Source organism: Pavona decussata, unplaced genomic scaffold, assembly GCF_977016875.1.
Source record: "Pavona decussata unplaced genomic scaffold, jaPavDecu1.1 SCAFFOLD_207, whole genome shotgun sequence".
Classification (NCBI taxonomy): domain Eukaryota; kingdom Metazoa; phylum Cnidaria; class Anthozoa; order Scleractinia; family Agariciidae; genus Pavona; species Pavona decussata.
The window spans coordinates 1,717,501-1,743,497 of NW_028145612.1; the positions used below are offsets into that span (position 1 = coordinate 1,717,501).

Sequence of the window (25,997 nt, forward strand, 5' to 3'; positions counted from 1 at the left end):
CCCAGAGGTACGTAGTCTGTAAATAACGTTCACTAAAACCTGTATACTAGAAAACTGTGTTCGGCCACCTTAATCTGCCTAACCACTCTTACCAACACTTGATAGTCTATGGCATTTCTCTTTCTTCATCATAATAACACAGAAACCCGTAAAAATTTTAGAACAAAAATTCATTTTCCAAATCGGCGCTCTTATTCCCCACGGAATTAACAAACGTTTTTTATTCGACTAATTTATTCTTATTTTCCACGTTACCATGCTCCTACCAATAGCATAGCACCAATGCTCACTAAATAATTAAACAAAAACAACCATCAACTCCTTGATTCAAATCTCTTTGCGGTGGCCTATTTTACCTTTAGTTATCAATTCTGTTGATAAGCCAAATATTGGTATTCTCTTAAAATTTAAGGAAAGTACCAATGCTACAACATGTTTTACAATTTCATACATTTTTCTGAGAAACCCTGCCACAAATTAAGTGGCGACAAATATTCGCACACGGAACGTATGGACTGTTCTTAATAGTGATTACTCGTTTTCTTTCCTTTTTTTTTTTTTTAAATCTACGTAGTCTGTAATAACGATAAAGACAAGTTAGGTCACTGACTTCTACCCATTCCTTTGCTTCTATCTGGTTTGCAAATGAAAAATATTTTACTTATTTTGATTTTCCTCACAATTTTTTTCAACAGGGAATTACCCTATTGGTAGGTATTGTTTTCCTTTTTCCCAATCGTTTCGATAATCTCTTAACAGGCGGTCATATCCTATCACGTTTTATAAGCTATAAACCAGGCCACTTTACCCTATCTTGGACGATACGGTGAATACATTAATTTGTTGTATTAATTTTTCCACCAAATTCAAATTGAAGCACAAATGGTTTACTAGAAAGAGGCAAAAGGCAAAAACAATATGTTATTTTAACACATCTTTCATGATCATGATGAAGGACAAAATTCTAACATTCTTTAGTGGTTTACTAGGAATAGGCAAAAGGCAAAAACAATGCGTTATTTCAACACATCTTTCATAAACATGATGAAGGACAAAATTCTAACATGCTTTCCTCATAAATTACATTTCTTTACATAAAAGGCACGAATGGCACGCCTTACGCTCTTGCAATCCCAGTCTGGTACAGCTGAGTACAAAGCGAATTGGAGTCTGAAAGGAGGCAATTGTTTTGTGCCTTTTCATCAATTTCCTACACATGGGGCCACTTCATTCATTTTTCTGCGTACTTCTTATCTCAAGAAATTTAATTTTCATCTTATTACGTACGTATTTGTCTAGTTTCTCATACACATATTTAGCCGTAGTGGTAGCTTTATTAACGGTATCACTTCATTAAAAATGCTCTTTCAGCGAGCCGTTTACATAACAAATTATAAAACTATGATGCTAAAACGACAGAAATATCAAATACTAAAAGAAAAAATTCTACAGTTAATTGCACAAAAATGAACGTTAGTCTATAGCTCAAGAAGTACTAACGCAGCTCCCTCGGTCCGCTCCAGTTCCAGACAAAGTCAGAGCGTACTTGAAAGAGTTGAGTTTTTTCTAATATTTAAGTTTGCTGCCAAAGCCATTCCACATTTCAGGAGCCTCGCACATTATATGAATGAACCCAGAAAGTTGGTTTAAACATATTCTTCTAACCTTCAGGATAGAGAATATTCAGAGATTTGAACACACTCACCTGTCCTTGGCAATTTTTGTTTTTCGTTTACCGGAAATTTTTTCTTAACGGGTTAGAGAGCTGAGAGACTGTACTGGGGAGCTGTAAAAGAGAACGAGTACTTTGAACTGAACCACTCTGATAAAGACGCCGCGGCACCAGATTTCAAACTTAAATGTTTGCGTCAGTGGCTTCTCATTTCCCCTAATTAATTTGTTTTATTCATGATATAAGCGCTTCTGATTAATATTTTATTGTTTACTGTTTTTGCACGTTGTATGGCGTCAAGTTCATTGTTTTCTAAGTAAAAGATTTTTTGTTGTTTTGATATTGTTCCTGATGGGATCAGTTGCGAATATTACAGAATATTGTTGTTTTTAACCTGTTATTCAAAATCTCCTCATGGATGTCTGATTTATTGTCCTTAGGATGAGCCTTCTTTCACCAAACTGTAACCAAACTGCTGTTCACTTTTTATACCTACTTTGTTTATATACCGAACTAACTAACCTTTCGTACATCATGTTTTTACTCTTGAAATTGATCGTGATGATCAAGAATGTGGGTCGTTTCATCGTTCGCGCGATGGACTGTAAAATTTATATTTATAATCTAATCGGAATTTAATCAAATTCATAAATGATTCTATTGGTCTACGTATTATGTATTCACCATCAGCCACCATTACTGGACAAAAAAGCAAGGACGAAAACTCAGCGAATAAATTATTTTAGACTGAAAACAGCTAGTTTAGGTGTTGTCTCCTACATCCTTCCATTCTCCGAACTAAGCCACAACTTTCCTTTTCTAAAAGTTCGACCTCGACACGCGGAACTGCGCCTTCACTGTTCAGACGTGTGAGCGCTATTCGAGGAATTTTAAGAACCAAAGTTGTGCGAGTTTCTTTTTTTTAAACATTTTACAAACAACATTGATAGACAAAGAATCAGTTAATAACCACTCTCTAGCTCATCTATATGGTTCCTGGAAGGTCACCCATCCAAGTCAACCCTACAGGGCTGATCGGCCTGATGCTGGTAGTAATGGTAGCAGTATCTGAGCCAGAATGATTTGAAATATGTAGTGTAACCAATTGTTAGAGACTGGCATCGTTGAGAAATTGTAAATACGAAGAGGAAGAAGGCATCTTGAAAAGGAAGTTACGAAGTTAACCCTATGCAAAACCTCCGTAAAAACTCCATTTTTCATCCAAATTTTGGCATAGAAATCTGTTTTTCTCTGTAATAACAATAATAGCAACTAAAGCCGCTGATTTCTGTCCATTTCTTTGTTCCTTATACGAATGAAACATGTTACTTATGTTGATTTCTCTGACTTTTTTTTTTAAACAGCGCAAGTAGGAGGTAAGTGCTATTTCCTTTTTTCCAATCTTTTCGGTCATCTCTTAAGAGGTGGTCATGTATTAACATTTTGTAAGCTATGAATCAGGTCACCTTTTCTTCATCTTGCTTGTATTTTTTTTTCGCCATATCAAACTCAAGATAGAACGGTTTACTCGGGTAAACGTTAAAAAAACAAGCGTTATTTTAAGACATCTTTCTTGGAGGGCGAATTTGTAACATGTCATTAATAAAAATTAACTTTCATTACATTAGAAGCTTCAAAAACTTGAAAACAATTTATAACATAGCGCGCGTGCATCCTTATCTAATTCCTATTGGCGTCATCATGGTACATTTCTCAACATACGCACGGCCTTGCGTCCATCCGATGACGTGTGCAAGTCAGATGAGGGAAGCATGCGCGCGCTATGTTATAAAAAAACTTTTTACAGAGACAACACCATAAAAAATGTACATTTATAACAGCTTGTCGAAGTTTAATAACATGTTAAGATTAAACCGATATGAGAAACCACTTTCACGTTTTTTTTTTGTACAGAGAATTTTGTAATTAATCAGGAACAAAACCTGTTTTCCAGGAATCATTTGCTTTATTTTCACTATGTTATAAAAGAATTGGTTACTGCTTTTAGCTGTGCGTATATCGACTTTTAGATGTACTTGCGAAGATTGGAGAGCACTCAAGAAGCTAGAGTTGCTCTCGGCAACGCCTCGAGCAACTCTTACGCTTCTCTCGTGCTCTCCAAACTTCCCGCGTGCACCCATAACTCGATATACGCACGCTAAGCATGAAACAGTTCTTAATGCTTATGTTTTGGCAAGATTAGCTCCAGGCAAAATTTAATTGCTGGTTTAATTTAATGTTGGTTCTTGGAAAACGATTTAAATAGTTGACATAGTCAAGGCGCTTAATGTTTTCACCGGTTATTCAAAATCGCTACAGCCTTCTGTCGATAAAATCTATCGTTTGTTAGCATACCTCAGTGACCGACTATCACGGAAACGCTCAATTTGATTGGCTACACACGATAGACGGCACCTGAAGCTGGTCAATCTTTGAAAATGGCTTCCACTTCGCGTTTTCGGGGAGTTTGTGAAGAACATTTTGTAAAATGCCACTCCAGAAAAAAAAAACATGTACGCCACCAAGTATAGAAGGTGAATGCAGAAAAATATCCAAAATAAAATGCGTTATTTAAAACCAACAGAAATTACGCGTACTTAAGCCTAAGTTTATTATTATTATTATTATTATTATTATTATTATTATTATTGTTGTTATTATTATTATTATTATTATTATTATTATTATTATTATCATTATTATTATTAAGTTTGTAAGTAAACAAAACAAAGTTGTCAAAGAAAAGTTTGTTTTCGACTGGTTTTCAATCCAAAAAGAAATTATTACACCCATTGAACAACAAACCAAACCCAAATTCCACACTTGTTTGCAGAGGTTTTATGTGTCAGTGAGAGAAATAATTGGAGAACCCTTCAAAGCTTCTTCCGCACTTAAAGCCATCCGAGTGGCCATTGGTAAATTTTTGCAATCGTCGGTGATTATCAATTTAAGAAGACAAATGATACGCTAATAAATTATTACAGTCTGGAAAAATCTGAAGAAAGAGGGAAACGTTGGCGCAGTTGTTAAAAAAGCTCTCAATCCAAGCCAACATATTAATACAAAAACCTTTTTGAAAGTGGTCAAATGGGAGATGCAGATACGAAGGATCCTAAAAAATTATAGCAAATATCGTTGTTTTACACATACCTGTATTTCGGGAGGAGGGGAAGAGAAAACCATCCCGGTTTGACTTCAAGATGTTTATCCTTCGTCAAACACCCCAGGGTAGACGATATTTTGAGCTGCAAAGAGAGTTCCGGGGACATTTGCAAAAAAACAAAACAAACAAAAAAAAGCAAGGTGGCGTAAACGACAACGCCAATAAAAGGACTTGGAAATTAATCTATCGCCTTTGGTAGTTGATTCAGGATTTCGCCCCTCGCCAACTATCAGCGTATAGAACCTCGAGCTTGGTATAAGTCAAATGACTTCAATGAGCTTGAACAAATGAAAATATGGTGCATATGTTATAGCCCTGCTTGTCTAAATCACATTTTTTTGGTCAAGCAATGTAACTGATGTTAACAGACGGCCTTGAAGCCTGAACGTAGCCTGTCATTTCAGGATATGTTGTATCTAAGAAAACCTGTTAGCCTTTGTATTATGTCACTCATTAAGGACACGATTTCTAGCCCAAAAATACAACTCTTGAAAGCACCGTTTCTTGTTCATTTGATTGCTACGGATCATTCTGAAGTGATTTATGATGCAGAGCAGAATATCAATCCTTTCTGGGAAATTCGAGCCTATACCCTTGTGCTATCTGAGCTGATTTTCCAGAAGGTGGCTACAGAAATTGACGTTTTTGTTAACTTTTCTTAAGATATTTATTTATTTATTTTTTTTTTTAGGGTTTCCTATTGGATTTCACGTCAGTAAGTAAATAGATTACAATGGTCATTAGCAAATATTTATAAAATCAAAATATTTCTCTCTCTCCCCCCCCCCCCCCCCCCCTCCCTGGTTTGTTAACCTAGCCACTCTCTCTCAAACGTCTTTTAACCGCTCAACGATTTGGCTTTGAATTCGGCGCGCGCTCTGAGCTCAGAACTAAGTCATTAGACCTAGCGTTTCGTTTGGCTTCCTGAAGTAAAGTTTTCCTGAGGACATCATTAAGTCTAGTGAGGGATAAGTCTTACGAGTGCAGTTCCTGCCTCGTCTAATATGCTTGCTACCAGTAGTCCTCGTTTAAGCTAAACGGGTAATTTTCAGTTACTCGGGCTTGGACTATTAAAGGCTTGTATATTGTGGGCTTTGCTTGAGGAGGTGACAGTCTTTGGCTTTAAAAAGTAGGTCTTAGGGATGAGTTCTTTTCGGGCAACGTGAAATTTTCGCGAATTGTTTACCCAGCCAAAGACTTAGTATATTTTTGTGGTGGAAAAGGGCGCTAACCCTTCCCTTTTCAAATGTTGATTTCTACATCCGGGACTTAAGCTGATATGGAAAACACTAGCAAGAATGGGCAAGGATTTTCTCTTCAAGAAGCGTGAGTTTGAAAAGCTATTCTATTATTTTTCGCCTTTATAACTGTAGCGTTGTTAGGCTAGTGATCGATTAGTCAAGAAGTGCGATTTTGGGTCGGATTTCCGGTCTCAATGTCATAAATAATTTCCAGATTTTTTTTTTAGAGTTTCCTATTGAATTTCACATCAGTAAGTAAATAGATTACAATGGTCATTAGCAAATATTTATAAAATCAAAATATTTCTCTCTCCCCCCCCCCCCCCCCCTCCCTGGTTTGTTAACCTAGCCCCACTCTCTCTCAAACGTCTTTTAACCGCTCAACGATTCGGCGCGCGCTCTGAGCTCAGAACTAAGTCATTAGACCTAGCGCTTTCTAAATATTAGATGAATACCTATTACTGCAACATTTCCAGTCGGAAGAAAAGTGGCGCAAGTGGATTAAGTTTGCGCTGCTCTTTGTGTAGAGTAGCGAAGGCCCAGGTAAGGTCGCCGAAAATTTTACTTGCGTGCGTGCGAGTATTTGGTGTTCCAGAATGCCTAGCGTTTGTCTCTAAAGCCATCGTTTGTAGAGTGTAGCCTACGGGCCACTTGCAAGGGATGCCTACCAAAGTTTGTGGACTTTTGTTACTTAATTTAATATTTTCTTCTCTTTTATGTTTGACGGACGCAGGTTCTTCTGATGATGAAAGTAAGTAACGGATCTGTTGATATTGTCACTTTAAAAATGTTTTTCACAACAATTTCATTGACCATAATGATTTTTCGATGATTTTCGTGTTTAGTGTTCAGAGGATGGAATGAAACTCCTCAAAGAAGCATAAAAATTATATTTCTTCAAGGCAAACTGTAGAAATGAAGTCCGGCAGCAAACGGAAATTTTCCAGCCTTGTGAATGAGCTTGTTCCTATGATAATAGGCCATCAAACTGAAAGTGAGGGAGGGAGGATCTAGGTGCAGGCGAGCGTGAAGTGCGATGCATCTTGTACTTCACGCTCTCTAAATCAGACCCGCTCCTCGCCCCCTGTAGCCCATACTGCCTTCAGCTACCATGTAATAAAATCGTTCAAAGAAAAAGTAATGTCAGAAACAAAAGAAACTTTAAAACGCCACGAAAAAGGCCACTCCATTTCACACTGGGAATAAATTCTCGTAATTTAATTCTCTGGGAATGAAAATAGTTCTCGTAAATTTACGGTATTGCATAAACAGACGTTCTGACTACTTTTAAAAGAACTGGTCGCACAGGACCCTTACCTATGAATAAATTTATAAGTAATACACATTGGCAAACTCCGTATTTGAAATAAATTATATCCCTACCCTCGGTTGAGCTCTCGACCTCATATATCCAGGGGTTTGCTTATATAGTCGCATTACGTAAAAGGGTCCGTGGCAATAATAGACTAGTGTTGGCGATTTATTTGTATGTCGCGGGAACTTTAAGCGCTTTACAATCTTTTCTGAAGTTTAACAAGCCATAAAATGATCTAGCCAAAGTAACGATACATCTGCAGCATCTGTGGACTGCACGCTCGTGGTTGCGCTATTAAACTCATTTAATCAGATCTTTTCATTTGCTATAATTAGTTTAGTATGTATGCATTTTAAAGTTTGTTTACACTTGAGCTTACTTTTACTTTTGTTTTATGTTTGACGAAAGCTGCTTTTTAAATTGGTCGCACGAGACCGATAATTCACTTCTTTCGAAAAACAAATAATAAAAATCCACTCTGCAAAAGGTTACTGATATACATTCGCAAACTCATGATTAAAAAACTAATTTTATCCCTACTTTCGGCTTAGAGAGTCTCGGCCTCATATAATCAGGGATTTCCTTATATGGTCGCATTATGTAAACAGGCCCGTGACGATAATTATACAGTTGTATCAGTTCTTCATGGTGATTACTCGTTTTCTTTCCATTTTCTTTTTTTAGAAAGATCTAAGTACTCTTTAATAACGATAAAGACAAGTTAGGTCGCTAAAATCTTCCTATTCCTTTGTTCCCTAACCGGTTTTTAAGCGAAAAATATTTAACTTATTTTGATTTTTCTCACTTTTTTCTAATCGTTTCGATCATCTCAGGCCATCTTTACCTTATCTTGGACGATACGGTGAACACATTAAATTGTTGTATTAATTTTTCCACAAAATTCAAATTCGAGAGAAAACGCTCTACTAGAAATAGGCAAAAGGTAAAAACAATGCGCTGTTTTATCTTTCATGAACATGACGAAGGACAAAATTCTAACATGCTTTCCAGGTAAATTACATTTCGTTACATACAAGGCTTTATATTCTTGCAAAGGGAGGGAGGGGGAGGTGCGGAGGAGCGTGAAGTGTGACATCGGTAGCGAGAGCGTTTCCTTACACGAAATTTAATCGCTAATTTAATGTTGGTTGTTGGCGAACCATCCGTAAGGTGTAGTCGCAGTAGTACCCGTAAACGATTTTTTCGGAACTTCTAACATTTACTTCTTACTTTCTTTTCATGTTCAACAGATGCATTAGATTCATTAAGTAATATCAGTATTATATGTTCATGACTTATTCTTATGCTCGGTTTCATGACTCTTCTTCATGAATTTTTTTCCTGTAAACTCACACTTGTCATCGCACGTATACACCAGCTGCGATTTTAGCACGATGGCGCTTTAATTTAAAGTTTTATGAGGGAAGAAAATAACTGTTAAAGGATTTGTCGGAATTTTCCACTAGTTTGCACTACAAGTCGCCAAAGTTGGCAAAGCCACCCATCGGTGGCGAGAGCGTTGCCTTACACGAAATGCGCAAATTCTTTAAAACACGTAGCTATCCCGACTACATTGTCAATTTGGGCCGACCAAATGTTTCAAATGTGGGTGCGCACGATGCAAAATTTGCACTTTCAGTCAAAACGTCTACAAAATTTTGCGACCCAGGCGATCTATTAAAATGACTGATCGTTTTACATTTACCTCTGCTGATGTATTGCTCATTGCTCAAAAAGCGCTTTATGCAAATCTTTATACTTTGAGACAGGAAGGACCGATTTGGCGAATTTCAAGAGTTTCAAGGACGACAGGGATGCATCGAAATCAGTCGCTCGACCATTTAATCTACCTGACTCTTACAAACACTTGGTTGTCTATGGCATTTCCCTTTCTTCGTCATAATAACAGAGAAACCCGCAAAAAATGTTAGAACTAAAATTCATTTTCCAAATCGACACTATTATTCCTCACGAAATTAACAAACGCTTTGCACATCCATTAATCTATTCCTCTTTTCCACGATAGCATGCTCCCACCAATAGCATAACTCCATTTCTCCCTATATAGTTAACGACGGTGCCTACTTTTGTTACTGCGCATACGTTCTGCGCATCTCGAGATACTCGGGTTCTTATTAGTTGTGCCTACTAATACAAGGTTATTTTTGCACGGTTTAAGATTATGCGAAGAAAGCAGAACTAAGCAAGTGGTCTTAGTATCCACAACAAAAATTAGGGGTAACCATGCATTTCTCAGAGATAATATCGCTCCAATTTGGAAAAACGCCATACACTGCTTTGTATTTTCATTTTTTTAGAATCATTGTTGCTTCATCATCTCTAAAAACGGCGTGGCTACCCCCAATTTTCTTTTTGAATTTCAATAATCCTTGCTAAGATCTGCTTGCCCCGCATAGTCATAAACCACACAAAAATACTTCCTTATAAGTAGGCATCGTCCTTAAACAAAAACAACCATCAATTCCTTCCTTCGAATCTCTTTGCGGTGGCCTATTTACCTCTAGTTATTAACTCTGTTGATAACCCAAATATTGGTATTCTCTTAAAATTTAAGGAAACTACCAAAGCTACAACATGTTTTTCACAATTTCATAGATTTGAGTGAGAATCCGTGCCACAAATTAAGTGGCGGCGAATATTCACATACGGAACGTATGGACTGTTCTTAATGGTGATTACTCGTTTTCTTTCCATATTTTTTCGGAAAAATCTATGTACTCTGTAATAATGATAAAGACAGCTTAGGTCGCTGATTTCTTCCCATTCCTTTGCTCCTAACTGGTTTTCAAATGAAAAATATTTTACTTATTTTGATTTGCCTCACTTTTATTTTTCAACAGGCAATGCTTCTGGAGGTAGGCATTGTTTCCTTTTTTTCCAATCGTTTCGATCATCTCTTAACAGGTGGTTTGCAAAAGAAAAATATTTTATTGATGATTTCTCTTACTTTTCTTTTTTAAACGGGGATAGACCACCTATGCATAATAGGCCGTGAAACTGAAATTCAATATTCATTGGTTTGTAGAATGTAGCCTGCTTGGTAGGCTTCCAAAGGGAGGGAGAGAGGAGGTGCGGGCGAGCGTGAAGTGTGATGCATCTTGTACTTCAAGCTCTCCAAATACCCACTCCTCCCTCCTCTAGCACATACTGCCTTACTGTTATGCAAACCAAACATGTTTTACTTATTTTCATTTTTCTAAACTATGACACAATATCTAATTTCTAAAAGATCTAGAGGGATCTACACAGGTAGCAAAACTTGTTCCCTAGAGTTTAAACGACTTCGAGTTGTTCAGTTGGCCTTTTGTGACTCCCATGGAGTGATGAAAGGCAAACTGAGCAGGTTTACCTCGTAATTTGTTGTAATCAAAATGTTTCAGAACGGTTAATTAAGTAAGCGCCTACTCGAAATGGGCAAAACATACTATCCAAAAAAAAAATTCACATTCATAAAAAGCTTTTATAACCTGAGAACAATTAAGTAATATTTTTATATTGTGCCTGGATAGGTCAAGGCAAAGTTAAGTCGCTTTTAAAATGGCGATCGCTGATTAATTAACATAGTCAAGATGATTAGTTCATTCTTCAATCAAACAATCAATTCCGCAATCAATCAATCTTTCAATCAATCTTTATTTACTCATTGAAATAAGTGGCTCTTCGATTTTTTTCTTCTTCTAGAAATGTAGCAATTCTTTGGAAAATCTTTGCTCAAAGAAAGAGAAACTTGTGTCACATTCCGCGATTCGCTCAGACCACGTGACTCGAAACAGATTGATTGCGGTGTAATAAAAATGGCTGTGAAATAGAAAAGTAGACATAAGCTATTACGTAGCCGAGCGAACATTATAAGACAATTAAAGCGATAGGATTTGTTTTTTCCTTACTGGATAGGTGTTGGCTGGTTTTACTTTATTTGAAGTTGGATAATAATTTGTTATTTCCATCTTTTTTCTTATGCTTAACAGAGTACACTGGGGCAGTCGTACAAATGGGCAATTCGGGTAAGTACTTTTTCGCGTGCTCTTGATAGTCTCATTCACCACTTTACAGGCAGTAGTGTCCTTGGAAGTTGGTAAGCTGTAAGTTAGGCCGTGTTTGTTGTTTTGGACTCGATGGTGGGAACATTTCTTTATTACAATTTTCCCGATTTTAATATAACAAAACAAACCAAAGAAGCACCTTTTTAAGTCGTCGGTATAGCAGTACTTTTTGTCATGAAATTTTTTCCCTTTTGAATTCCTGGAAGCACGCACAGAAATGGCGTTAATTGAGTGCTTAAGGTCGTGGGGGAAAGGATACGTTCATCACTCAGTATGCATTTATGTAAAGAATATCCACGAAATGCAACGACTAATATCGACATATAGACCAATTTCACTATATTGAAATTCTAGCTTGGCTACGAGGCTCAGCGGAATAAAACAAAAAGAAATTAATAATTCATTCCTCGCCGAGGGAGATTAAACAACGAAACTCAGCGCGAGCAGAAGGAGACTTTAGGAAACCACAGATCAAAGACAAAAAACATCACTTCAAATCAACTGTCCACTTAGCCTTAGCTTCGCGAGGTTTTGCGGTCACCTATTTCTAGTAATATATCGAAATTGGTCTATAATCGCACGTGATTCGAATCGAGAGGCACGAATATATTTCATATATTTACAATATTTAGGGAGGCTCGCAACAGTTTTTCAGGACTTAGGGTGGAAGTTATGAAATTACAATCTCGCAAACAAGATAAACTTCGATCACCTTCATCATACATCATCATTTCAACATATGATCAAATTAATTTTCTCATCAGTTTCCAAGCAACAACTATTACATATACCAACGGTTTTTTTTTTCATCATATTGATTAATATTTTATTGATTACTTTTTTGCACGTTGAACAGCGTTAAGTTCATGGCTTCCTAAGTAAAATATTTTTTGTTATGTTGATATTGTTCCTGATCAGATCATTTGCGAATCTTACAGAATATTGTTGTTTTAACCTGTTTTTGAAAATCGCTTCATGGATGTGTGATTTATTGACCTTAGGATGAGCGTTCTCTCACCAAACTGTAACCAGACTGGTGTTCACTTTTTTATACCTACTTTGTTTATATAACTTACCAACCTTTCGCACATCATAGTTTAGCTACATCCTTCCATTCTCCGAACTGGGCCACAGCTTTCCTTTTCTAACACTTCGACTTCGACAGGCGGAACTGCGACTTCACTGTTCAGACGTATGACCGCTATGCAAGGAATTTGAAAAGCCAAAGTTATGCAAGTTTTTTATTTTTCACATTTTACAAACAACATTGAAAGACAAAGAATCAGTCATTCAACAATCTTTAGCTCATTAAAAGAAGTCTTTATGGTTCCTGGAAGGTCACCCATCCAAGTCGTAACCCTACAGAGCTGATCGGCCTGATGCTGGTAGTAATGGTAGCAGTATCTGAGCCAGAATAATTTGAAATATGTAGTGTAACCAATTGTTAGAGACTGCCATCGTTGAGAAATTGTGAATACCAATGGGAAGAAGGCATCTTGAAAAGGAAGTTACGAAGTTAACCCTATGTAAAACACCCTGAAAGTTCGTTACTCATTTTTCATCCACATTTTTGCAGAAAAATCTGTTTTCTCTGTAATAAAGAATTAAAGCAACTAACGCTGTTGATTTTTGTCCCCTTCCCTTTTTCCTTTACTGTTATGCAAACAAAACATATTTTAGTAATTTTGATTTTTCTCACTTTGTCTCTTTTACAGATCCAGATCCAGAAGAAAGTAAGAAATATTTCCCTTTTTCCAAACTTTTCGATCATCTCTTAATACGTGGTCATGTCCTTAACATTTTATAAGCTATAAATGAGGCCATCTTTACGTTATCTTGGAGCACACGGTGAACACATTAATTTGTTGTATTAGTTTTTTTCACTATTTTAGACTGAAGAGAGAAAGGTTTACTCCAAATAGGTAAACGTTAAAAGCAATTTCTAACTTGGAGACATCTCTAGTGAAAGGGAGGAAATTCTAACACGTTATGCACGAAAATTACACCTCATTACATAAAAGGTTTCAACAAATTTTAAAAAGAATTCAGTTTGACTACGTGTTTGTTAGACGGATCAAACCAAAATTTAGTCGCTGGTTTAATTTAATGTTAGTCGGTGGAAAACGATCTGTAAGGTGTTTTCACAGTAGTAGCAGGTGTCGCTTTGATGTTTTTGACTTTTGATTCAGTGTTTTTGTAAATGTTTCGTCCTGTTTGAAATTGAAATTGAAAGCTACTTGCAAGGGCTGGAACCTTGTTTTGTGTCTTAAATCTACACTTTTTCTTGCAAAAGCTTTGCAACTTCAAATCGCACATATAAAACAGATGAAATATCAGCGTAATGTCGGTTATAAAAATGACACCAACCTACCCGTACAGGATTTCTCGAAACTGTTTTCCGAGGGGTCTCTTGATGTCTTCGAAAGAAGCCGCTTGGTTTCTCCCGCTGTTGCTGCACCACGTAAATGATCTGAGTATTATAGCTTAATTCAAGTTTATCTCTGCTAGTAAACTACAACGATAGGCCATCAAAGTAAAAAGTAATATTCAGCGATCTGTAGAGAGTATCCCTCTTGAAAGGCTTGGAGAGGCAGGGAGAAGGGAGGTGCGAGTGAGCGTGCAGTGTGATGAATCTCACGCTTCACGCTCTTGTATTGCCACTCTGGTACAGCTGAGTACAAAGCGAGTGGGAGTCTGAAAACGAACTGATTGTTTTTGTCACTCTTTATCAATTCCCAACACATGGGGCCAGTTCATTCAGTTTGCTGCATACTAATTATCTCAAGAGATGTCATTTTAAGTTGTTTACGTGTTTTTCTCGTAATCTTTTCTTATATTTCGCTATTGTTTTAGTTAGTTTTAACGCACGAGAAAACCTCTTTTCAGAAATGACTTATTGCGATCGACGAAGAGAGGACGCACTCCTAATTGCGTTTGGAGTCAAGATTGTATAGGACACTCAAAAAATGAATGAATGGATCTTGGGACTCGTTTCTGGCATCCCCTACAGATTTTGCAGGGGCGGATAAAATCTTATTACCAACTTTGCAAAGGAGAAAAAGCCTGGGTTCGAGATTATCGAACGCACTCCTTAATCTTTGATTATTACTTGAATAAACGATTTTAGTTGTTCTTTTTATATTCAATGCATTCCAAATAAAATTACTTTTCTAACATTTACTTCTTACTTTCTTTTCATGTTCAACTGATGCAGGGTATCTATGTAAGTAATATCAGTATTAGATGTTCATCAGTTATTCTTATGCTCGGTTTCATGAATCTTGTTTATGAATTTCTTTCCTGTAAACTCTACACTTGAAATCGCACGTATACACTAGATGCGATTTCAGCGGAATGGCGCTGTAATTGAGGTAAGAAAATAACATTAACTAACTGTGAAAGGATTTGCCGGAATTATTTTCCACTAGTCTGAAAAAACAAAGTCGCCAAAGTTGCCAAAGCTACCCTTTGGTGGTGAAATTATTTTTACTTAAAGATTGCGTGGACTGAACTCTAAAGGAAAAATTTCACGCATTTATGTCGGGCATGAAATGTAATGTGACACTTTGTTCAACAGATTTCCTCTGTGAGATCAGCTTGAGCAAAGTTTAATATAAGTTTTTTTCGTTTTTCCACGAAGTACGGTGTCTTAAATTCAATTAGTGAAGTGTCAGCATGAACTTTGATTAAAAAAAGTGAGTATTTGTTAATCGGCGCATCAGAATAACCTTATCCAATGAGTAGGGAATAAGTTTACAATCATTTTTATAGTATAAGAATGGTTATTTCTCGTTACATAATCGGGCAAAGATATAATTTCTTTTAGCTTTCAAGGAAGTGTCCGTCACCATTTTAATTTCAATTACTGATGTGTCATCTGCATTCACGAGTTGGCTCGCAGGAGCCTTTGATTGTTTTTGCTATGCCGCAACAATCTTTTGTTAGGAGTTTAGAGACCTTAGAGAGGTTTGACTGTGCTGGGGAGCTCAGTGTAAAAGAGAAAGAGAGGTCAGAAGTGAACCACTCTGAATCAGACGCAGCATCACTAGATTACAAACTTTAAAGTTTGCGTCAGTGGTCCCCTTTTCCCCTAATTATTATTATTATTATTATTATTATTATTATTTATTTTATTAACATAAGCCCTTTTGATTAATTGTGTATTGTATTGTAAAAGCAACTCAGTAACGCTGCTGATTTCTGCCCATATTTCACTTATTTTGATTTTTTCTGACTTTCTTTCTTTAACAGATCTAGATGAAATGAGTAAGTAGTATTTCTCTTTCTCTCAATCTTTTCGATCATCTTTTAACAGGTGATCATGTCCTTAACATTTTTTAAGCTATGAGTCAGGCTATCTTTACGTTATCTTGAAGCACACGGTGAACACATTAATTTGTTGTATTAATTTATCCACCATTTCAAACTCAAGAGAGAACGGTTTGCTCGAAATAGGCAAAGGTAACAACAATGCGTTATTTTGAGTCATCTTTCATGAGGGGCAAAATTGTAAGATGCTATCCACAAAAATTACATTTCATGTACATAAAAAGCTTTAACAACATAAAAACAATTCAGTTTATCTACGTTTTGCCAAGATAGATCAAGGCAAAGTTTAATGGCTGGTTTAATTTAATGTTGGTTGTTGGAGGACGATCTGTAAGGTGTAGTCGCGGAGGTAACAGGTGTCACTTTGCTTTTTGTAGCGTTAGATTCAGTGTTCTTGTAAGTTTTTCGTCCTGCGTAAAATTGGTCTTTTTTTTTTAACCAAGGCTACTTGCAAGGGCTGGATCCTTGTTTTGTGTCTTAAATCTACACTTTTCTTGTAAGAGCGTTTCTACTTCAAATCGCCCGTATACAACAGCCGCAATTTCGATGTAAGGTCGCTAAGGAAAATGACACTAACCTACTCGTAAAAGATTTCTCGGAACTGTTTTCCGAGGGGTCTCTTGATATCTTCAAAAGTGGCCGCTTGTTTTATCCCGCTGTTGCTGTACTACGTAAATGATCTGAGTATTATAGCTTAGTCAAATTTTAGCTGTGCTGGTAGAAACAATAACCATAGGCCATCAAAGTAAAAAGTGATATTCAGCGATCTGTAGAGAGTAGCCCTTGGAGAGGCAGGGAGAAGGGAGGTGCGAGTGAGCGTGCAGTGTGACGAATCTCGGGCTTCACGCGTTTGTGTTTCCAGACTGGTACAGCTGAGTGCAAAGCGAGTTTGAGGCAAAAAACGAACCAATTCTTTTGTTACTATTTGTTAATTCCTAGCACATCGGGCCAGTTCATTCAATCAGTTTGCTGATGTTTTGCCTAGGTAGATCAAGGTAAAATTTTATCACTGGTTTAATTTAACCCTATATATGTAGACCGGGCCTTTTTTCGTCTAGTGGGGCCGAGGGGAAAGGGGGGGGGGGGCTGATTGTACTTCCCCCTCTCCATAATTTAGCAAGTACGAAAGCTATGACCGTGAGACTTAGGAGATAGATAGTACGTCCAAAAATGTCCCTTTTGAGGTCCGCATCACGAAGTGATGACGTCACAAGACGTGGTAATTAGGTTATGATTTGCCAAAAGACGGCTATCTTGGATCTGCCCGGCATCTTAGATTTCTGGATTTTCCTAAAACTTCAGGAAACCTCCAAAATTGAAAGAAAAGTAACCAAAACCAATAAAGGAACACTAATATGAGCCAAAAACTATAAAATGTACGGAAAGAAAACTGATTTTTCTTCATTTTAGAAAGGGATTTTCCTTTTTTCTGAAAAAAGTGCCTGTCAACAGTTCGTTGCCGTAGTAACATCAAAGTCAGTAAACACTAACCGGCCAAATCAATTTTTTCCCAATTCAATTTGTGAAAAAAGTCCTGAAGTTTCATGGAGTTTGCTTAAATATTAAAAAAAGTAAGCCAGGTTCAAATTTGACCGTGGGCACAATCTCCCCCACCAGGTCAATGTTGGTTGTTGGAGAACGATCCGCAAGGTTGTCTTATAAGTGTTTCGATTTCTACCTGTTTAAAATTGGTCTTGTTTCAACACAAAGCTACTTAAAAGGGTTGGATACTTGTTTTGTGTCTTGAACACAGTCTGTTGGTTTTGGTTTTGCAGGTTTTCTCGTAAGAGCACTGCGGCTTTAAACCGCACGAGTAGAGCAGTTGCGATTTCAGCGCAATGTCGCTGAAATTCGTCCTATGGGGTAGTAAAATTGTTTTCAGGGGGCTCTCTTGATATCTTCAAAAGTGGCTTCTTGCTTTATTCCCCTAGTTGTCGTACCGCGTAAATGATCTGAGTATTATAGCTTAGTCCAAGTGTAGCTGTGCTGGCAAACTGCAACTATAGGCCATCAAACTAAAACTTAATATTCAACGACCTGTGGAGAGTAGCCTTGTTGAAAGTGTTGGAGAGGCAAGGAGAAGGGAGGTGTGAGTTGGTGTGCAGTGTGACGAATGGTACGCCTCGCGCTCTTGCAATCCCAGACTGGTACCTTTGAGTACAAAGCGAATTGGAGGCTGAAACGAGTCAATTGTTTTGTCACTTTTCATCAATTGCCTACGCATGGGGCCAGTTCATTCATTTTTCTGCGTACTTCTTGTCTCACGAAATTTAATTTTCATCTTATTTACGTATTTGTCGAGTTCCCCATATACATATTTAGCCGGCATTCTTAAGTCACAAGAAACAGCTTTATTAAGTAGTAGTATTAGCTTTATTAACGGTATCACTTCATTAAAATGCTCTTCCAGCGAGCCGTTTACAAAACAAATTAGAAAACTATGATGCTAAAAGGACAAAATATCAAATACTAAAAGATAAATTCTACAGTTAATTGCACAAAAATTAACCTTAGTCTATAGCTCAAGAAGTACTAACGGAGCTCCCTCAGTCCGCCCCAGTTCCAGGCAAAGTCAGAGCGTACTTGAAAGAGTTGAGTTTTGTCTAATCTTAAGTTTGTTGCCGAGGCCATTCCACATGATAGCCCCCTATAGCTAAACGCCCTCTTAGCAGCTTCAGTACGGGACCCGAGCGCAAAACATTGTTTGAGGAGCATTCGAAATTAAGTTACTTTCTTTAACATTTATTTCTTACTTTCTTTCATGTTCACCCGATGCAGAGTCATGTGGTAAGTAATATCAGTATTATATTTTCATCAGTTATTTTTAGGTACCACATGAATATGTGGTTTATTTACCTTAGGCAACGCTTTCTGTCAAACTTTTAGACATCCCTCGTTGGCTAAAACTCGACCTTCAACCACTTATTTTTATAATTTAAAGACCATTTCAATGGTAGTGTTACGTTGATTAGATTTATTACTCAGGCCGTAAGGCGGACAGAGTTAAGGTTTCGGTAGCATTATTAAACTCTTTTTTCTCTTTTGGGGTCGCGATGGGCCGAGAGATAAGACTTCGGGCCACGAGTTATTGTTCTCGGTCTCGTGTTTTGTACTCGAGTTGCACGAGTAAAGTTTTCGGTGGCGTTATCAAATTCTTTGCGTTCTTTGTACTCGGGCCGTGAGGCGCCGAGTTAAGTAATCGGGGAAGGGGAGGGGAGGGTCCCGAACTGCCTCATTTTTTTCGCTTCCTAAGCTCCCCCTCCCTTTCCCCGATGTTTTCTGCAAGTCACTATTCTTTCGAATCAAAACATTTGGCGTCGGTTGTGAAGCGTTCGTGAACGTGTCCCTCAGCGCAGAGAGGGTTCTGGAGTCATTAGAACAAAAAGGTGAAAGCAATGATAGCATGTCGAGTGGCGAAGGAAGCTAAAACGTAAGGAATAAAGCCCGTGGATATAGCATAAGAGAAGAGGAGGTAGCTTGAACATGGTGCATTCCGTTTCGTCTGATTAGCGAGGGTGACAGTTGTGCAAGAAATCATGAACCTTTGGAAGGTTTGTCGCACGAGCAGCACGCGCATGAATTTAACTCTGCATGATGTAGATGGTGGGTATCGAAAACGCGAATATAATGCGAAATCGAAACAGAAAAGTGTAGTGATGTTTTGCAGCTTTCTTCGGGACCCTCGCAAGACGCTGCAGAATGGTCAGAAAATTCAAAGAATTCCAAAGATTCGAATGCAGACCTCACCGCGAGCCATGCGAATGTTTTACAGAAGAAGAATGGTCATGTCAAATCGAACGATCGATCGCAAGTGCACGCTGAGGAAGAGGGGAAAAGAGAGACAGCTTTTGACTAGCTTTGATTTGGGTGACCACAATAAGACTTAATTTTCCAATTTGAATTTATAGAAATGTAATCGGTGACGCGATCGCTATCGTGTCACACTCAGTCCTGCGATGACAATTTTCCTGTAAGAATTCCTCCGCCGGAAAAATCCTGACCCTTCATGGGTTATAGCGCGGAGCATTGTTATAACAAAACGCGAAACAAGGCAGGTGCAGAAAAATTGGCGGGCAAAGGAATAGATCACGCTCGACAAAATCATGCGAACGTTCTTGCAATTTTGTCATCAGTTTTTGAATTTGTTCAAGAAGGAAACCGTTTTGTCAACTTCTTTAATTTGTGCCCTAGCCTGCTCATAGAGCTTTGTTTGGTTAAATCGTGTTTCATATCGTTGATACATCTGAGTAAAAGAATTTGAGCTTACATGGATAAGTTGATATTAGAGTGTTTATGTCAGTGTATACTAAATAGGAGAATTAGAAATTGTCAATTGTACAGAAATTTTTATCCATCGTCGACAAATGCTTCCCCAAGAACCACCCAATAAACAAGATCTTCAAGAGACAGACACTAAAACTCAGCTACTCATGCATGCCAAACATGAAAACCATCATTGCATCACTTAAAAAAAAAAACCAGATACTCTCAAATGTAGCAACAACCTCAAACCAAAATAATGACCCGAGCTGCAACTGCAGGAAGAAAGAAGAATGCCCACTTGTTGGTACTGATGCCTCCAAGCGAACGACGGTAACAACAACTGAATCGTACGTGGGACTCGGGCAGAACACATTCTTCCGAAACGCCAACAGACGCAATGCAACGGAACTATCTGAACAATACATGGACCCTGACGGACGCAAACAACACATTTCTAATTAAATGGAAAGTACTGAAAAAGTTCAAACCCGATAATAACATTAACAAGAAATGTAATTATCTATGTCTTCACGAAAAGTTTATTTCCGTAGAAAAGATCTTAGTAGCTTGAACAAACGCAATGAATTACCAAGTCCAAGAAATAGATATGTACTCAAACCTCTCGAAAAACGTTATAAAGTAACCGTTTGTATCATGGCACGTGAATTGTTTCACGCCACAAGGATTAGTAATTTATCGCCCAGCAAACGCTTGTTTTAAATCACCAGTTCGAATGATTTCATAAATCCATGCCCTCATATAAATAGATACGTACCCAAAACCTCTTGTATAACGTAACGTAACCGTTTGTATCATGGCACGTGAACTCTCTCACGGCACGTGGAATTGCATTTTATCGCCTAGCAGCTGCTTGCTTTAAATCACCAGTTTTTGATAACTTTATATACTTTACGGTCATTCGTTGAAGTTGCGTGATGATTGTGGTCAGCTCCTGATCATACGAAACAGAGCTGTAGCAATAAAACGGTGAATCACTTCTGGAGCCTGAACTATTTTTTCCTGGGTTTATATCTCCGTCTATTTCTATCCATTTTGGGGAGTCAGCGATGCTGGAAGTTATCACTGCTAAAAGATCGTAGGCTTACGCACCACGCAGTCAAATATGGCCCGAGTATAAGCTGAAAACAGCTTCTTGTTTTCCTTATGTAATAAAAAAATTAAAGTAATGATAATAATAATAATAATGATAATAATGATAATAATGATAATAATGATAATAATAATAATAATAATAATAATAATAATAATAATAATAATAATAATACAAACAAAATGTCTCGGAACAACTATGGCTTGGCGACTACGTCACTCAACGCCGGAAAGATAACGACATCTCTAAACACAATTTCAACCCAATTATGAAGTGGAAAAACATACCTGACGTCGTGCTAAGTGTACACACTAGTATTCTACAACAGCTTGTTCCTACGAAGGTTTACAGAGTAAAGAAACAAAAAGAGTGAGGCTTAGATTTAATGTGCACACTGTGCCACAGTGCTGAAGAAACCGTCCCACATCTATTATGTGGCTGCCCTGCTATTGCCCAGACAATCTACAAGGCGAGGCACGATAGAATGTTAAGGCCGATTTACCATCTCTTACTAACAGTATATAGCATGGAAAACGACGACCCCAAAGCATGGTATAAACAAGCGATCCCGAAAGCAAGTTCTGAAAATGACGAAGCTAAAATCCTTTGGGACACGCCTATATATATAGACTAGAAATACGTGACTCGCAAAACCTCGCGAAGCTGGGGCTGGGTGGAAAGCTCTCTTTACTCGTATTGTAGCATCAGATGAGGAGCATAGCAACTATTTTGATGAGCATGGTCTTTTCGAGGTTCCACAGGCTAGTTTCATTTGCGGTTGAAAATCTATTTCTGACGAGACGAAATGTACAACGTGCGTGAAGCGCTGTCGTGTTTGATGAATTTATTTCCCACGGAAAATTATTTTACGGCGGTCACAAAACGTGTAATTTCTTCCATGCAGTCTTTCACAAAAAAAGATTTCTGGAAGAAAGGGAAAAGATTCTGGAGAGATAGTTCTGTATCCAGTGAATATTGATGAACATTGCAGTTGAAATTGGATCCGGCACGCAAACTTTCCCGATGTATGCAAATTTTGCTCCAGACGACGCCAGACAGTCTGACGTCATTCATACTTTGTTTTTCACTGTTGCTAGGCAACAGTGCGGACACCTTCAACGAAATATATAAACATATATATAAATATATTTTTCGCTCGAATTCACGCGGCTTAGCTCCGCTCGGGCCGGCTCGGCCCGACAAATTTATTAACCTCGCTTCGCGAGGAATAAGGCGCCGGAGAATGGAGCAAACAAACCAGACATGAAGATCTTTGATAAGAAGAACAAGGCAATCATCCTAGTGGAAAGAACTGTATATAATATTGGACAGATCAACGATAGGAACAATCATAAGAAGAAAAAGTACCTAGATCTAAGACTGGGTCTCCGAAAACTCTATTCCGAGTACGAGATCAAGCAAACCAAGTTTAACTTCCTGGGAGATTTTAACATCACCCTAAAGAAAGAACTCTCTGATCTAGCCCACAAGGAAGATGTCACTAAAGTACTAACCAACTGTCAGGAGTGGTTTATAACACAGAACTGCGAAATCACCAAAAAATTCTACAGTTTAAGACAATGAAACACACATTTTTTTTTCCAGTCCAGGAACTGTTGCCTAGACGCTGTCCGCAGCAGGTTTCAGAACAAATTGTAGACTGAAAAGTTATTCAATAAAATAGACATAATAATAATAACAATAATAATAATAATAATAATAATAATAATAATAATAATAATAATAATAATAATAATAATAACAATAATAATAATAATAATAATAATAATAATAATAATAATAAAGGATTTATTAAAAAAATCGGGTAAAAAAAATTATTTTCAATATGGCAGTACATTTTGACAACAATTTGGTTCATGGTGATTGTTTTCAAAGTAATAGTTGTTGGCGACTTGAAAGAAACCAACTATTTATTTCCGCGTTCTCTCATTGATCGAAACACGTCACGTGGTACAATATCTAAACCGGTTATCAGACAGTAACACGAATGTTAATTCTTTTTTTAACGTGGTAAATACACTTAGCTATATACCACATGTGCAATGTTGCAACACGTGGCAGCTAGTTTTCAGGTACCACGCAAAAAGTATTAGCGAGAGTCTGCAATAGCGGGGTACGATGAAAGAGGGGGTCATGAACTTGCCCTGATTTCAAATTGTAACATTGTCGCTATAATGTTACCAGCCAAAGATGAAGAAATATGAACTGCAGAGTCTACACAAAGATACAAGTCTGTCAAGGTCATTAAAATAACAAAACCAACTAAAATAACACGAAAGTAATGAAAATACAGTACATCGAAAATACTTTGAAGCTGGAAGCGAACACCCTGGACGCATTAAGTTATATTTAATAATATAAATATGTCGTTCAATACGTCCAAGGCGTTCATTTTAACGAGAATAAATCAATGAAAATGTTCGTTTGGAAACACACGAAGTGTCCGTGATAGAAGTAATATCGAGCTCCTTTCAGCAGGAGTTGTTTCCATGCATTTCTTCTATAGTTCCGGCAGGGGATTTAGCTACTATCCCTAATAGCAGGGTGTTCGCAAGGCGAGGGTTGACTGAATGTAGTATCTTATTTACACTCCCCATGGCCCTTTCTGAATTGGATATATGCTTATCCTTACGGAAGAGATGTCGACCAAGCAGATTTTGGAACAAACACTGAGTTTATTAACGATTAAGTTTAGTGTTTTACGTTGTCAAACTACAAAGGGAGAAAAAAGAGAAATATATACGTTACAATATTTTACAGATACAGCTAACTACAGGAATTGCGAAAGGTACAAGAAAATCATTAAAGCTACTTACAATTCTGGTTGCCTTCTCTTCTGCTTTATGAAGCGAGGCACGTACTGACCTATTTATTCTTTTACAAAAAATATGCATGATATGTAAAACACGTATCTTTTAACACGCATTTATTAGTCCTTTACAAAGTCCCAACTTTTACGGCAAAAATATGCGCATTATGCAAAACACTTCCCCCCAGTGCGGAGGTATAATTAAATTTCCATTAATTAGACTGAGCAGCTTAATGAAGTTGACGTGTTAATTTACTTAAGTTGGATTATCTAATTCCTCTTTGGTAGCAATTAGGCATAACTTGTGAATGGGTCTGTCGTAGACTGCATTTGCCGTTTTTATCTTTGCTTTCCTTACGAGTCCGTCGTCGCCAGGAAATGTTTCGAGAACAACTGCCATCTTCCACGTTCTTCTGGGGGTAGGTTCCATCTCTAAAACAAGATCTCCTTCTCTCAGGTTCTCTCTTTTTCGGTACCATTTGTTTCTGGGTAGCAAGTCTGGCGCGAAATACTTTAGCCAACAGCGCCAAAATTCTTGTACACGCTTTTCTGTGCTCCTAACGAGATCCCTTGAATTCACCCTTGATTGCTCTTCTGGCATGGGAGGTGGAAAATGATTTCCGATTAAAAGGTCGTTTGGCGTGACGGGTGGACCTTCCCAAATACTATTCGAACTAGGATAAAGCGGTCGCTGATTTACGAGGCGGGTGACTTGTGCAAGAAAGGTTCTCCATTGTTCTTCTGTGAGCACTTGGGTCTTAGATGAAACTTCCAGAGCTCTTCGGACGGACTTGATAAAACTTTCCACCACACCGTTTTGATGGCTGGCTCTTGGAGCATTCCAGTTCCAGTGAAACGTACAAGAAAATTCTTCAGAAACGGCGCTCTGAATTTTCGGGATGTCCCATTCTTGCGTGGTTTCCTTTAAGTAGTGTTGTGCTCCAATAAAGTTTGTTCCCCGGTCGGACCAACAGTTATTTGGATTTCCTCTTAAGGAAGTAAATCGTCTGAAGGCCATGAGAAAGGTATCTGTGCTTCTGTCGGTTACTAACTCTAGATGGACTGCTCTTGTAGTCATGCAGGTAAAGATAATTGCATGTGCTTCCTTTAATGTTTTCCGACCAACTCTGATCTATAGCGGTCCAAACATGTCGATTGCCGTGTTGCTAAATGCTGGAATCCCACTGCAACTCTTAGCTTAGGGAGCTGGCCCATCAGTTGCTCTAACGGCTTTCTTCTAAGCTTCTTGCAGGTCACACATTTTGCCGTAAGATGCTTTGCCATCTGACGTACGCCTATGATCCAAAAACGTCGTCTGGATTCGTAAACGAGGCTTTTGCTGCCGCAATGAGCTCGCTTTTCGTGAAGGTGATCGAGAAGAAAGTGAACAAGTCGATGTCCTTTCGGGAGAATAATCGGGTTGCGTAACTCATTTGGTAGAGATCTGATATTTTCCAGCCTTCCGTGTGCACGCAATAATCCTTTGTCGTCTTCTGAAGGAAACAATTTTTTGTCAAGCGTGTCTTTGTCGAGGGTTTGTTGGCTCCATTTGAATAGCCAAAGTTCTGCTTCTGATAATTCTTTTGGTGATATTACTTCTCGGTTTTTTTCTTTTATTCTTGCGTTGCTGATAAACCTCAAAACATATGCCATGGTCTTCCTGGCTTTTCTGAACGTTGAGCACGATTTCATCAACTGTTCCATGATAGGGTTTTCGTCTGCTTGTGACTGGCCAGCTGGATCCTGAACAAATTCGTCGAAGCTTTCTGTTGCCGTTACTTGAACACATTTTGTCTCTGATGACTTCTTTTCCTCATTGTCTGGCGAGCTTTCTTTGAAGGCGGGCCACTCTTCTTCTGGGTTCCTCAAGAATTTGGGGCCTTTTAACCAGTCTTCCAGAATTCCTTTGGTTAAGGCATCAGCTGGGTTGTGGCTTGATTTAACGTAATGGAATTCTTCTGGGTCAATCGTTTCCTGAATTTCAGCTACTCAAACTGAGACGAATGGCT

The 25,997-nt window shown here is 38.0% G+C and overlaps 2 protein-coding genes across 3 annotated transcripts in view; both read left to right on the forward strand.

Moving 5' to 3' along the window:
- The window catches only part of LOC146460848 (uncharacterized), a 30,128-nt gene extending 24,570 nt beyond the window's left edge, over positions 1-5,558 (forward strand). Inside the window, exon 14 of the mRNA XM_085087637.1 lies at positions 5,527-5,558. Coding sequence (XP_084943763.1) covers positions 5,527-5,558 — 32 coding nt within the window. The remainder of the gene's footprint in view (positions 1-5,526) is intronic.
- Positions 5,559-6,721: 1,163 nt separating this feature from the next.
- Positions 6,722-25,997, forward strand: part of LOC146460849 (uncharacterized) — a 93,802-nt gene continuing 74,526 nt past the window's right edge. For both annotated transcript variants that reach the window (XR_014857522.1, XM_085087530.1), the window contains exon 1: positions 6,722-6,827. Coding sequence is in view for 1 of the 2 variants with exons in the window: in XM_085087530.1 (XP_084943656.1) it covers positions 6,737-6,827 (91 nt within the window). In the remaining variant the exon portion in view is untranslated. The remainder of the gene's footprint in view (positions 6,828-25,997) is intronic.